The 16,100-nt window shown below is 37.6% G+C and overlaps 1 protein-coding gene across 3 annotated transcripts in view; it reads right to left on the bottom strand.

Annotated features, from left to right (window-relative positions):
- The window catches only part of pigg (phosphatidylinositol glycan anchor biosynthesis class G (EMM blood group)), a 154,984-nt gene that overhangs the window by 72,520 nt on the left and 66,364 nt on the right, over positions 1–16,100 (bottom strand). For all 3 annotated transcript variants that reach the window (XM_061901499.1, XM_061901498.1, XM_061901497.1), the window contains exon 10: positions 13,226–13,417. In XM_061901499.1, the coding sequence (XP_061757483.1) occupies positions 13,226–13,417 (192 nt within the window). The remainder of the gene's footprint in view (positions 1–13,225; positions 13,418–16,100) is intronic.

Genomic DNA, 16,100 nt, shown 5'->3' with positions numbered 1-16,100 from the left:
TCGAATAGTTGGACATTGACCCCTCTACCCTCCGAGTACCCCCGCATACAGCAGGTGCGTTGGAAAGATGTTCAAAGATGAAGGACGCAGGGCTCATTGGGATGCGCCTCTGTTCGACACAGAGATCGCCGTGACACCATGATCTGGTGTCGACTCGCTTACATTTGACAAGGCGTATATATTCTAAAAAACTGACTTGCAATTGGATCTAAAAGACATGTACAGGGTTTCGTCGTAGAAAAAATCCTCATCAAGCTTCTCATCATATGTCACTTTTTGTCAATGGGAAAGGACATAAAAATAAAGCTCAGCTTTTCCCACCAGGGTTTTGAATAATTTTGGAGCTTTCCTGACCACCTCACGTGATACCAGCTACAGAAGAGCTTTCTGACATCTTCAATCTTAAGTGTGTCCTAGCATGAGGCATAGATTCACTGAAACAAGCTAATTGGACCCCACCACAATTCAAAGCGGTTGCCGAGCAACCTAAAGCTACAGTATAAGGCGATTGAGCTCCGGGAGTTTGGCTTCCTCCCACCTCCAAAGACATGCACCTGGGGATAGGTTGATTGGCAACACTAAATTGGCCCTAGTGTGTGAATGTGAGTGTGAATGTTGTTTGTCTATCTGTGTTGGCCCTGTGATGAGGTGGGAACTTGTGCAGCAAAAAAAGTTACAAGTGCAGCTAGTCGTTAAAGCGTCAACCGATGTCAGCTGCTGCCTAGCAAAGATGCCAAAACACAATCTATGGCAGGGGTTCTTTACCTTTTGGACCTTAGGGCTCTTGGTTTTTATCATATTCATTAATTATATCCAACCTACACAGACAGTTTAACAGGATAAACCTTGTCAAAAAATATGAAACCATGTGTTAATCATCAAGATTATTATTTAATACATAAACTTTAGGTTTAGGTCAGACTGATTAGATACATAAGTATTAACAAAGTAGGGACTCAAGTAACTGACTAAAATAAATGTATGTTATTTTGTGCTAAAATAAATAAACTAAATTAATAATGACAATTTTTCCTCACTCAACTGTCTATAAAATTTAAGTGCTAATGAAAACAGCTTCACCACTTTCGTCAGACTTCTTCTGATTGTTTTATTACTGCAACAAGAAGTGGAAAAGTGTATCACAACTAAGTACGGGCAACAGCAAAGAAACAAACATCGACAACAGAAGAGACACTGATGGACAGAACACATTGTAGTTAAAGATCAAATTCAGGGTGAGTTCTCTGTTGTGAGTCAGCTGTGTGACACGTTGGATGAAATGCATAAAATCTAGTAAATTTCAAAACTTATTTTAAACAGAGACTAAAAATCAGTGTGCAGATTAAAATCCTTGACTGAAATGATCACGTTATATATAGAGGTAATGACTGATAATAAAAACAGAGAACTCGTTAATAAAAAGTAGCACATTTCTTTGGTGGTCTATAAACAGTGACACACAAAACTGGGAGTTGTAAAAATCAATTGCATTATATCTTAAAGTGGCATAGTGATCAAATTAAATATGTTTTGATGCCAGGGAATGTGAGGCTAATGGTGCCGTACCAACGCCCTCAATACCAGTTCTTACTGAAATAACAAAGCTAAAATTTGGTGGAGAGGCTTAAGTGAAAACAACTGATGTATCTGTACAACAATAAAATCATGTTTTAGCAGCTCAGACTGTTGCCACAGGTACTGTACCTAGGGCTAAACAATTAATAACGTTCTGATTCCGATTGTAGCTTCTAACGATTATGAAATTATAATAATGCAAAAAAAAAAAAAAAGATCAATGGGAAGCACAACGTGCATGCAAATTCCGGAGCTTGTAACGGTGAAACAATTGAAGAGTGACTGAGTGAAAACAAGACCATGTCTACTAGAAGTTTATGATCTCAACATGCCATGGTTGCTACGTTGTATTTGTCACAGCCTTAGTATGCCTAATCATTAATCTCCTAAACTCAACAAAAAATAAGGCCATATGATTTCCGCGTTCACGTAACCAACGGCGGAGTCACAGAACTGGCCAAAAAAACACAATTCGCTGTTAAATGCAGAATATGAGGTAGATCAACATAAATGTAAGTGAAAAATTGTTATTGTGAGAAGGAAAATTTGTTTGGGAAAATAATGTGTCCGGTACCTCTATTGATTCATCGCCCTGCCCTAAACTAATTACAAAGTTAAAGCTAGCAAGAACAATCCATATACCCACAGCATATTTCATCTGCTTGTGTTGTTGTAAATGACATTATTGTTGTAAAATGAACGTACAAACTGTACAGCAGTTGCAACTTGAGTCTCGCTCTTTTTGTTTTTTAAACAGCCTCCAACGAGGGGTCTTTTTATTCGTCAAGCTGAGAAAAGCAGCACAACACACTTCCGCCATTCAAAATAATAGTGCGGTGCGCCAAATCCGATCTGATTGCATTAACAGAATAAATGTTATAAAAAAAGTACTTTACACAACCATAATGTACTTCGAACTTATTGATAAATTTACACAATGCTTATATGCGTTGACATAAAATATTGGGCAAAATTATCCAAAGATGTATTTCACCAATAAATATGAAGATTTTTGCAATTAATTAACAAACATTTTATTCAATTTTATTTGACACAAAAAGCACACACTCTATAGAGGTAAAATATGTGTAAAAGGTATAAAAACGAATTAAAAGCAAATTACAACAGAAAAACTGAATTGTTTTTATATTGCCTTTGTTATTTGAAATTATTGTTTTTGAAATTATAATTGAACTTGTTTATTTTCAACAATTTAAAAATATATATATATTTAAAGTTGAGACTTTGTGGCACAATAAATATTCATGTTTTCAAATGATTTAATAATTGTATAATTATTGTGATTCCAATATCAATCAAAAATATCATTATTATTATTTTTGCCATAATCGTCCAGCCCTATTGGTATCTGCCTAGATGATTATTTTGTTGACCTGTGAATGTGATCTCAGGATGTTCAGGTTATAATAGTTTACTATATTAACAGCGTATCTACTGTATTGGCCTGCATCTGTAAAGCTACAAATGTGAAAGAAGACTATAGCAAGGCAACACCTAGGCATATTTCGCACTAAACACAGACACATATCAAGTACAAGTGGAAAAACACTGTAGCACTTAAGTTGCAATCAAACTCCTTCAAGAAACATAATACAATTTGTTATTACGGTTGATAAACTACATGGTCAGATGTGTGAAATATTACAAAAACCCACATTTATTTTGTACCGTCTTTGTACTACGAGGGAGGAAAACAAACATTAGCGGTCAGGTTGAGGTTGAGCTGTCAACATATCAATCATAAGGAAGGAACAACAGTCAGTCCCTCGCATAGCTTTATTCAGGTGTTCTTTGTCAGGCTGCGGGTTAGAGGTTGAGCTTTTAATTAGGTGAGCAAGTAGAAGTGGCTGCCAAGGAGAACAGGAAAGGTTAGGGAAGGCCGTGCAACTGTTCATAGTTGGAGGCACCTGGAAAACTAGACCATCCTGCATGCTCATTATTTCCTTGAGGTAACTAGCTCATTTTAGTGACTGACTTTGGGTGTCAAAAAACACTTGTTTACAACTCAATAGGACATCTCTGCTGCATTCTATGTGTAAAAAAGAAATAATTTCTCTGTCAACATACTACCTAACATTTTGCAGTCAATCTAACATCTGACGCTTTGTGACATTTGTGGGAATTCAGAACTGTAGTTATAGTAGCTATTGTAGTGACTGCAAAGGGTGGGTCCTGCTAGCACAATAGCTACTTTAATAGAAAATATCCAGTCACAGTTTTTACCAGACCTTTTTTCTCATGTCAGCACAACCTTTTTTATGTTTGAGAAAATCGGACCAACGGTGACTGAGGCGTGGTTAATATTTTGTCGGCTTAATTCTCATTCTAAAATATCAAGGATTGCGTTCATAAATCAATCCAAGGCTATAATGACTTCAAAAACTACTGAATGACCTAAATTATGTTCAACGTACAGTACAGTAAAATTAGAAATGCATCAACATTGGACTACCACTTTTAAAAGAGACACGATAATGGGCAATAATAACATATTTTTACGTACTCATTACATTTGTGCATATTTTGTTATTTAGATGTAATGCTCTAACAAAGCTACTAAGGTCATTTTTGTTATAGTATTGACTAGTATGAAAATAAAGATTTTGTACTTGTGCAATTATTTCTGCCAATGGCATCCTTAACATCCTTCTATCCTCTATATACACTATATTGTCAAAAGTATTTGCCCACCTGCCTTGACTCACATATGAACTTGAAGTTCCATCCTGTTCCTAACCCATAGGGTTAAATATGATGTTGGTCCACCTTTTGATGCTATTACAACTATAACTCTTCAGGGAAGGCTGTCCACAAGGTTGCAGAGTGTGTTCATAGGAATTTTCGACCATTCTTCCAAAAGCGCATTGGTGAGGTCACACACCATGTTGGTCGAGAAGGCCTGGCTCTCAGTCTCCGTTCTAATTCATCCCAAAGGTGTTCTATCAGGTTCAGGTCAGGACTCTGTGCTGGCCAGTTAAGTTCATCCACACCAGACTCTGTCTTTATGGACCTTGCTTTGTGCACTGGTGCACAGTCATGTTGGAAGAGGAAGGGGCCCGCTCCAAACTGTTCCCACAAAGTTGGGAGCCTGAATTTGTTCAAAATGTTTTGGTATCCTGGAGCACTCAAAGTTCCTTTCACTTTCACTAAGGAGCCAGGCCCAACTCCTGAAGAACAACCCCATACCATAATTCCTCCTCCACCAAATTCCAATGCAGTCCGAAATGTACCGTTCTCCTGGCAACCTCTAAACCCAGACTCGTCCATCAGATTGCCAGATGGAAAAGCGTGATTCATCACTCCAGAGAATTTGTCTCCACTGCTCTAAAGTCCTGTGTCTACGTGCTTTACACCATGTATGGCTTAGGTTCAGCTACTCGGCCATGGAAACCCATTCCATGAAGCTCTCTGCAAACTGTAACTGGGCTAATTGGAAGGTCAAATGAAGTTTGGAGTTGTGTAGCAACTGACTGTGCAGAAAGTCAGTGACCTCTTTGCACTATGCGCTGACCCCTCTCTGTCAGTTTATGTGGCCTACCACTTCGTGGCTGAGTTGCTGTTGTTCCCAAACTCTTACATTTTCTTATAATAAAGCCCACAGTTGACTTTGGAATATTTAAGAGCAAGAAAATTTCACGACTGGATTTTTTGCACAGGTGGCATCCTATGACACTTCCACGCTGGAAATCACTAAGCTCTCGAGAGCAGCCCATTCTTTCACAAATGTTTGTAGAAACCGTCTCCATGCCTAAGTGCTTGATTTTATACACATGTAACAGGGCCAAGTAATTAGGACACCTCCTTCTGATCATTTGGATGGGTGGCCAAATACTTTTGGCAATATAGTGTATCAATCAGTTTGATTGAGTAATCGGGTAAAACACAGTTATGTGAATACAAGAAAAAATGGTTTAAATACAATTTGTTCTGCTTGCTCTAATCATCATTTTCATTGTCTTATAAATGACCATCATTAACTTTAAAATTCAATTTTTAACATGCGAGCAACAATATTTAAAAAAAAAGTCTCCGCTGTAAGTCGCCACACAGATCAGGGCACCCACACACCACCGCTCTCATGTGAGCTACATTGCAGGGGCCATGCAGAAATTTTGTCTGTACATTTTCGGGCGCTCTTTGGGTCCGGATCAATGTTTATTACTCATTAAAAGATTAATCAGAGCAACAGAGTATAAATAGAAGCTTTTATCTAAGCAAACTGATTGTTGTTGCTCTAATCAAGGGCTGAAAGATTTTTGCATAAAATAAAATATATATTTTTTTCAACAAACTTACTTTTGATTACCAGTTCCATTAAAAACTAAATCACACAACAGAGGGTTGGTGATTGCTGATGTCATTGTATTATTTGTAGTGAAATAGGCTGATAAAAAGGCTAAATAATTTAAATAAACATAATTTTGACCTTATTAGGGTTGTATGGCATACTGTTACTAATAAGTAGCAGTACTGCTGTACCAATGAATTAAAAATGGTACTATACTGCATTTGAAAAATAAGTTAACTTTTTTTAATTTGCATACCCGGTGATGTTGCTGAGCCGAGGAGCATGTTGACTGTGTTAGCGCACATACACTCGCAAAAACAGCAATGAGAGGAAAACTGACACACAAAGGCAATTCTACTGGTTGATAAAGAGGGTGATTGAAGCACATTATGGAGGAATTTGGGCTTTAAAACTATTGATCAAGGAGATGCTGTGGCCCTTCTGTGTTTAAAGCATACCTTGCCAACGGCACATACTAGCAAAGTTTAAACAGCCAACGTTGCGCAAACTAATGCAAGTGAAATAACTGAAATTTGTGACAAATTGTTTGAATGGTATGAATGGATACAAAACAGGGAAAAAGAAGATGGTTTAGAATTCATGTCATGTCCAAAAAAATCTAGGCTCAGAGTTCTTGCTCACATACTCCTCATAGAAGATGTTGAAGTAATTTTAGCACCCAAACTGCAAGACCCACAATTCTTGTTCTTCCTTATTAAGCTTATACGGCAGACAATTATTAGTTAACATTTTTTTGTAATAGAATAGAATAGAATAGAAAGTACTTTATTGAACCCTTTGAGAATGTGAACGACTAAATAAAAAGATCAAATTTAACAGAAAATCGGAATTAAGCATTATATACACTGCAGTGTTACCGTAGCCTATGCTGTGTCTGAGCACCTATGGAAGTGATAAAGGTTGGGTTGCTTCTGGAGGTTTTCTTTGTGTTGGTACTTGTAGATTTACAACATTACAAAGAAGTCCAACTGGTGGAGCTGAACCTAAGTACAGACATATACCAGTGGAAATAGGAGATAGGATTCAGTATGAGTATCCTTGCAACTAAAGACTTCCCGTATTATTAAAATAGGCAACACGCAAAAAATTTTGCGCACAGTTGTATGCTTGCTTTGTGGGGTTGGGGTTTGGGGGGTTTATACCAAAATGGATACATGGGTGATACAGCAGAGGATTGGGAGAATGTCATGTGGTCAGATTAAACCAAAATAGAACTTTTTGGTACAAACTCAACTCGTCGTGTTTGGAGGAAGAAGAATACTGACTTGCATCCCAAGAACACCACACCTACTGTGAAGCATGGGGTTGGAAACATCATGCTTTGGGGCTGTTTTTCTGCTAAGGGGACAGGACGATTGATCCGTGTTAAGGAAACAATGAATGGGGCCATGTACCGTGAGATTTTAAGCCAAAACCTCCTTCCATCAGTGAGAGCTTTGAATGGTTGACCAAATACTTATTTTCCACCATAATTTACAAATAAATTCTTTAAAATTCCTACAATGTTAATTCCTGGATTTTTTTTCACATTCTGTCTCTCACATTTGAAGTGTACCTATGATGAAAATAACAGACCTCTGTCATCATTTTAAGTGCGAGAACTTGCACAATCGGTGGCTGACTAAATACTTTTTTGCCCCACTGTATATATATAAATAAAATGGATGGATGGAAATATCCATCCATCCATTTTCTACCGCTTGTCCCTTTCAGGGTCGTGGGGGGTGCTAGAGCCTATCTTAGCTGCATTCGGGGGGAAGGGGGGGTACACTCTTGACAAGTCGCTACGTCATCGCAGGGCCAACACAGATAGAGAACATTCACACTCACATTCACACTCTCGGGCCAATTTAGTGTTGCCAATCAACCTATCCTCAGGTGCATGTCTTTGGAGGTGGGAGGAAGCCGGGGTACCCGGAGGGAACCCACGCAGTCACATGGAGAACATGCAAACTCCACACAGAAAGATCCCGAGCCCGGGATTGAACTCAGGACCTTTGTATTGTGAGGCACATGCGCTAGATTAATATGTGGGTGTGAATGTTGTCTGTCTATCTGTGTTGGCCTTGCGATGAGGTGGCGACTTGTCAAAGGGTGTACACAGCATTCCGCCAGAATGCAGCAGAGATATGCTCCAGCACACCCCGCGACCCAAAAAGGGACAAGCGGTAGAAAATTAATGGATGGATGTTTTCTGTCCTATCATTTTTATATTATTCAGTAGCACCAGTGCTCCTGTTGAGTCCTACACAAACGGCCAATCACATGACACAAAGTCAAAAAAATGGGTTATATTTTTATAGCACTTTTCTACCTTCAAGGTACTCAAAGCTCTCTGACATTATTTCCACATTCACCCATTCACAAACACATTCACACACTGATGGCGGAAGCTGCAATGCAAGGCCCGAACCACGACCCAACAGGAGCATGGGTGAAGTGTCTTGCTCAAGGATACAACGGATGTGACGAGGTTGGTAGAAGGTGGGGATTGAACCAGAAACCCTCAGGTTGCTGGGACGGCCACTCTCCCAACCGCGCCACGCCGTCCCCAATGACCAATGACAGGGCATAAATACACAAATGGCCAATCACAGAACACAGACACACATATACTGTACACAGATAGTCATCACAGCACACATTTTTACCTTTGGACAATCAAACTAACATGCCGGTTTATGAAATGTGAGAGAAAGCCGGAGAACACAAAAAAAACCCACATGTACAGGAAGAACAGTCCAACTACACATAGAGGTGCACAAACAAAGGTTTAAACCAGGGGTGTCAAACTCAAATACAGAGTGGGCCAAAATTTAAAACTGAACAAGGCCGCGGGCCACGGTGGAACAAATTAACCTTTTAATAGGGACCCAAACAAGTTTTGCATTGAATATTAAACAAGTAAGGCTTATGTAGCTTTATAGTCACATACAAAATCGAGTTTCAAATTATAATAATGAGTAAAAAATATCAATGGCATATTAAATAAAATGTAAATAAAAATTGGGGGAGCGGTGTTTGGTGGTAGCGGGGGTGTATATTGTAGCGTCCTGGAAGAGTTAGTGCTGCAAGGGATCCTGGGTATTTCTTCTGTTGAATTTATGTTTGCTACGGTGTGGATGTTCTCCCGAAATGTGTTTGTCATTATTGTTTGGTGTGGATTCACAGTGTAGCGCATATTTGTAAAAGTGTTTAAGTTGTTTATACGGCCACCCTCAGTGTGACCCTTATGGCTGTTGATCAAGTATGCCTTGCATTCACTTGTGTGTGTTAAAGCAGCATCTATTATGTGACTGGACCAGCACGTTGTTTGTATGGCGGAAAAGCTTGACGTGACGACAGGCTGTAAAGGACGCTAAAGGCTTCAAGACACACCCCCAATATTGTTGTCCGGGGGGAAATCGGGAGAAATTCGGAAGAATGGTTGCTCAGGGGAGATTTTCGGGAGGGGCACTGAACTTTGGTAGTCTCCCGGGAAAATCGTGAGGGTTGACAAGTACGAGTATCAGCGGTGAATGCAGTGTTATAGAAGCATCGCCGCTGTATAATACCGGCGGGCCAGCTCTAATCTTAATTTGATATTACCTCAAGGGCCAAATGAAATTACACGGCGGGCCAATTTTGGCCCGCGGGCCAGAGTTGGACACCCATGGTTTAAACTATGCGGCCAAAATGGTAACCACTAAAACAGCTGTTAACATTTTAATTAACTAAAACTAAATGCGTGCATTTTGGTAGTTGATTTGGTAGAATCCAAGGTAATACTGTCATACTTTTATTTTGAAGCTTACTTTGCACTGAACAAGATGTCATTGTGTACGTGTTTTATGTTGTATTAACTAAACCTGGGTTCTGCAACCAGTCTCTTCAGCCTCCTTGTCCTTCAGCTCTGAGATTATATTAATACTGTAGTGTTTAAGATTGCCTGTGTGCAGTGAGAAATGAGAGACCCTCAGCTTCTTCAGGGTGCGTCCGTGCTAACTCATTAATACATCCCAAAAACATGTCAGAAGCAAATGGAGTTCAATATGCATGGACAGATTCCTTGGATTTCACTGCCAACTCTATCACAAAAGCCAACACTTTTTATAATTCTAATTAGGGCTATCAAATCAACTATAAGTTAACTATAAGTTCCTTTAACGGCAATTATTTTTTTAACGTGCGATTAAAGTTTTTGACTGTTGACCTGTTCCGTAGTTTGGGGAAATGTGTAATGGCGTCCACTTCCTGTTGAGCCACACTCTCAAAAATACCTTGCAGAACTGCACAAAAAATATCACTATGGCAGGGCATCTGTCGCTTCATCCTGGACAATATTTATGACAAATATGTGCTTTACTTTAAAGATGTGATTTTTGGTTCTACACTGTTTGAACAAAAATTTGAAAAGGAATTCTACCTTTGCAACCTCATTATTTTATTGGCTAAGTTTTATATTCATAAATGTAAGTTTCTTAATACACGTCCTATCTTTTGTGCCTTTAAAAAAGATCTGGAACTTTACATTAAAACGCTCTCTACCTCTAACAACAAAAAAGCTGTGAAAACGATGATGCTGTGTTCCAAATTTAAGTTGTTTGATGAAGCTGAATAAGCCTACGGCTTTGCATTTTGTTTATTATATATATATATATATTTTTGTATTCTATTTTTATTATTTTGAACTTACAACCCCCTGGCGCTGTTTTGTACTGTTTTCATAATGTTTTATAATGTGTTATATTGTTGTTTGACTTATTGTTTGTAATTGTTGAAATTTATAAATAAACCTTTATATATAAAAAAAAAATAAAAAAAAAACTGCACAAAAAAAGAGGGACCTTAAGGAAATCTCAGATCCAAATGGCAAATCTTTCTTCAGACAAGAAAGGAAAGTTTTACCTAAAACCGCCGTGAAAAAAAATCATTAGAGTAAATGCTGAGTGTGCATCGCTGCCTGGAATGAGGAGAAGCTTTAAGTCCGTGTTTGTATTACAATTAAGTGCATTAAAAACATAAAATGTAGACTGTTAATCAAACTGCTTAGTAAGGTGGAATACAAGCTCTACAGAAACAAAGAAGGTAGAGAGGAAGTCTAAAGTAACTTTTATCTGAGATTTTAGTTAAAACATAAGTATTTTCTCATACCAATCATACACGTCTGGTTGGCGGCTTCCCAAAAAAAGCGCTACGCTTCACATCCGGTTTAACAAACAAAAACATTAAAAATCGTCTTACAGTAGATCATGTTATTCTGTTATAATTTTTACTTAAATAAATGTTATTTGGCAGATTAAAATTAAGTGTACTTTAATGGCAGCGGCGATAATGAAGGAATATTGTCTTTGAACAACTGGTCTTCTTCATCGCTACCACTGAGACTAGGTCTAATACTGCAGTCTTGTCTCCGATTGTAGCTGAGATAGACTCCAGTGCCCCCAGCGACCCCGAAGGGAATAAGCGGTAGTAAATGGATGGAGGGGTGGATGGTCTGCCAATGCGCTCTTCAGCCCATGTCGGGTAATTACAGTTCACTACACAATATTGCCATCACTATGGTATATTATTTTATAACCTGTTCTGATTGATAGTCCCCATGCTGAATATTACATTTTATTAATAAGTAGGTAGAGATGGTTAAAACATTGTCATGCAGACATATGAATGCCATTAAGTTGCACTACTGTGCAGAAGTTTAGGGCAATTTTCTTACATTCAAAACTGTTGAAATTTAAAGATCTTGTGAACCTACAAACAGTACAAATTACATATAATGCAAAAAAACAATTTACTGCCTGGGAATGTGCAAACGTTTTTCACTGAAAGGTAAGGGGGTTACAATTAGAAGGGGTAATTTCAATCTTTAAATTCAGAATGTAGGCACAATACGAAGAAGCGTTTGTGTTTCAATATGTGGGGTTAAATAATGTGACAGTTTGAATATGGATTTAAGAGAATTTCCAACCTTATATTTGTTTAAAAAAAAAAAAAAAAAGTGATACAAAAACATGATTTTCTATATGTACAAGAATGAGGGTTTCTAACAATCATAAAGTGTTTACATTATTTGGGTAGTTATTTATTGGTTGGTGTAACAATTAGTACTTGTATTTATGTGACTAAGAAAAGTGAGTAATATATTATGGATTATATATTAATAAGACCATTAAATTTATCATTGTACATAATAATAATGCTGATAAGAAAGCTAGTTATTTGATTTACTAAATATACGGGTAAGTTTAACTTCTTCCCATTTCTTTTTGGTTATGAAAAAAACTAACCATTATGTATTGTTTTCATTTTGTACGTGTTTTCATTGTGAAATATGTGTTTGTTTTTCTGTACCTTACTGTTATGTAATCAAAATGATTGCCTTTTTAAATATTTTTTAATTTTGCTTTGTTATTCACATGTTCAAAATTACCTACTACTAATTCTAACTTGTACAACATGTCAGATACAGAATATTAGAAAAAATTATTTATTTAGAAAAAATATCACCTCACATTTTTGACAACCAAAGCAAGATCGTAACAAGTCACATTTTGTGTTATTAATGCGTGAAACTTCTAATTTAACATGGAAGTGTCGCTCCTCTCTAAATGCAAGTGCTCTTAAAGCAGGAATACAAATACTGTATTCCTACAAAATATGAATTCTGGCAAGACACCCATGTACTGTAGGTATTTTTTAAATAATCTGTAAAAACATGTTTATATCCGTCTTTGTGTTGAGCTGTTTCAAAAAGCATAATGTTTAAAAACATTTAATTAAAGCAAATTAATTGTCCAGTCATGGTATTAAAAACTTAAAAATTATCTGTCTACGGTACACTTATTGGTGATGTAAAATTATTTATTTCTGTGATTATCGCGATTAATTTTCAGTTAACTCTGAATGAAATGCAATTAATCGCGATTAAATAGTTCAATCGTTTGACAGCTGTAATTATAATAATTGAGGGACTTGAATTAGTGCAGATAAACATAAGTGGTACTCCACTATAAAAAGAAACACAGTATATAGTAGAGACAACCAGTGTATGCCACCTGGCATGAAGTGCACTAAACTAAATCCCAGCAGCTAAAACAGGGTGACCACTATACAATGGTTCCAAATACAACCAGGATACCAGACGATGGATAGATGACTATGTATGACTACTACCATCAATGTATGAATGTGGAGTGAATGAATGAAGGGTTCCCAGTTTTCTGTCTATAAAAGCATTGCATAAATCTAATCCATTGTTATTACTGCTATTATCTCACCAGCAGAGGACAATCTGTCATGAGCAACTGTCATAGAGTCAAGTGGTTCATAACAACTTACTTGGACATATTTCGAACGGATCGTTGCCAGGGAAATGAGACATTTCCGACAGCTGCTCTGTAGCTGTAAACCCCCAAAAGTCCAAGAGCAAGGGCAACTTTGGATACCACCGAGCAGCGTCTTTGGACCAGGAAGTAGATAAGAACCAGACAGAAAGCAGCCAGCAGGGACAGTACCACTTTGTGTTCGGAGCTGGAAAGAGACCAACAGATGAGAAAATTTACTGGAAAAGTTCATTTCATAAGTATATTTAGACACATTGCACAGTCATTTTATTTAATTGAGATACAAAGCTTGATCAAAACTCTATGGCAGTGGTCCCCAACAACCGGGCCGCGGCTTGATTGGTACAGGGCCGCAAAATATTTTATTATTATTATTATTATTATCTTTAATATTATAGGTTGATTGGCAACACTAAATTGGCCATAGTGTGTGAATGTGAGTGTGAATGTTGTCTGTCTATCTGTGTTGGCCCTGCGATGAGGTGGCGACTTGTCAAGGGTGTACCCCGCCTTCCGCCCGATTGTAGCTGAGATAGGCGCCAGCGCCCCCCGTGACCCCGAAAGGGAATAAGCGGTAGAAAATGGATGGATGGATGGATTATTTTTTTATTTATTTTTATTTTTTTATTAAATCAACATAAAATACACAAGATACACTTACAATTAGTGCACCAACCCAAAAACCTCCCTTTTTCATGACAAAAACCTCCCTTTTTCATGACAAAGAAAAAAAAAAAGAATCCCCCCCTAATTCAAATTAGCATTCATAATGAGGTGGCGACTTGTCCAGGGTGTACACCGCTTTCCGCTTGAATGTAGCTGAGATAGGCTCCAGCGACCCCAAAAGGGACAAGCGGTAGAAAATGGTTGGATGGATGGAAAGACCCCAATATCTGTCCACAAATGCAATTGTATTGTCAAAATGTCATCCAAGAAGGCTATTTAAACATTTTACATGAATGCATGCTATTTATTTGCACAAAACTTGGTAAAAATGTTATCTTAAGTTCTTTCTGGCTGTATTTTCGAGTAACATTTGCCAGCGAGCACACCAGTCGTAATCTCCTCACTTATTTGTGTACTTACGTAAGCATTGATCTAATCACTTACTGTACAGCAGTTGAGGAAAATATATTGTACAATCAAAATCAATTGTATAATTAATCTAAGTGTGTACATGATTATTTTTTGTGATTAATCACGAGACAACTCGTTAATTTTGACAACTCTATTTTTGTTGTTACCGTTATTTGTTCTATGTGAGTATATGTATATATATAAGCCGCCATTTTATTGTTTTGACCCTAATAGTTGTGTATTGCATATCAGGCTAAGCTGACGTCATATAAGAATGTATCACTAAATCGGGTACACTCATTGATTTCTTGTGAATGTGTGGTGCACATTCACCCCCCCCCAAAAAAATCTACATTGTCTGGTTTTGGGGCAAACTGTAGTTATTATTTTTGCACTTTTAACTACCGGGGGCGGCATGGCGTAGTGCAGTGGTTCTCAGATGGGGGTACGCGTACCCCTGGGGGTACTTGAAGGTATGCCAAGGGGTACGTGAGATTTTTTAGGAATATTCTAAAATTAGCAACAATTCAAAAATCCTTAATAAATATATTAATTGAATAATACTTCAACAAAATATGAATGTAAGTTCATAAACTGTGAAAAGAAATGCAACAATGCAATAGTCAGTGTTGACAGCTAGATTTTTTTGTGGACATGTTCCATAAATATTGATGTTAAAGATTTTTTTTTGTGAAGAAATGTTTAGAATTAAGTTCATTAATCCAGATGGATCTTTATTACAATCCCCAAAGAGGGCACTTTAAGTTGATGATTACTTCTATGTGTAGAAATCCTTATTTATAATTGAATCACTTGTTTATTTTTCAACAATTTTTTAGTTATTTTTATATCTTTTTTTTCCAAATAGTTTAAGAAAGACCACTACTAATGAGCAATATTTTGCAATGTTATACAATTCAATAAATCAGAAACTGATGACATTGTATTTTACTTCTTTATCTCTTTTTTTCAACCAAAAATGCTTTGCTCTGATTAGGGGGTACTTGAATTAAAACAATGTTCAAAGGGGGTACATTACTGAAAAAAGGTTGAGAACCACTGGCGTAGTGGGTAGAGCGGCCGTGCCAGAAACCTGAGGGTTGCAGGTTTGCTCCCCCCTATTGACATTCAAATCGCTGCCGTTGTGTCCTTGGGCAGGACACTTCACCCTTGCCCCCGGTGCCGCTCACACTGGTGAATGAATGATGAATGAATGATTGGTGGTGGTCGGAGGGGCCGTAGGCGCAAACTGGCTGCCACGCTTCCGTCAGTCTACCCTAGGGCAGCTGTGGCTACAGATGTAGCTTACTACCACCAGGTGTGAATGAATGATGGGTTCCCACTTCTCTGTGAGCGCTTTGAGTATCTAATAATAGAAAAGCGCGATATAAATCTAATCCATTATTATTATTATAATTATTACTCTAGAAGCAGCTTTTTTACTCTAAGATTTCAGTGTGTATACGTACTTGTTGAGCACATTCAACAATACTGTCATCATAATGAAAACCGTGATTGTTTTGGTGGTATGAACTTTATCGTTACATTCCAAGTCTGCATGTGTATCACTGATTTTATGCATCTCTGTTAGTGTATTTTGAAATGACTAAAATGGGATGAAACATTTTGCTTGTCACAGTGAATATGAACATGATTTGGTTTAAATAAAAAAGAGACGACTACTCAGATATCATTGGACCTCAGTGTCCTGTCTTCCTCTACTGCAGCGCATCTCATATATTTTTCGTTACGCCCCCCTAGAAAGAAGAAAATATTTTGCGCCCTCCACTCTC

This window comes from Nerophis ophidion, linkage group LG05, assembly GCF_033978795.1.
Source record: "Nerophis ophidion isolate RoL-2023_Sa linkage group LG05, RoL_Noph_v1.0, whole genome shotgun sequence".
Taxonomy (NCBI): domain Eukaryota; kingdom Metazoa; phylum Chordata; class Actinopteri; order Syngnathiformes; family Syngnathidae; genus Nerophis; species Nerophis ophidion.
Note: the sequence above shows the minus strand (reverse complement) of the source record. Positions and strands in the feature narration are given on the sequence as shown.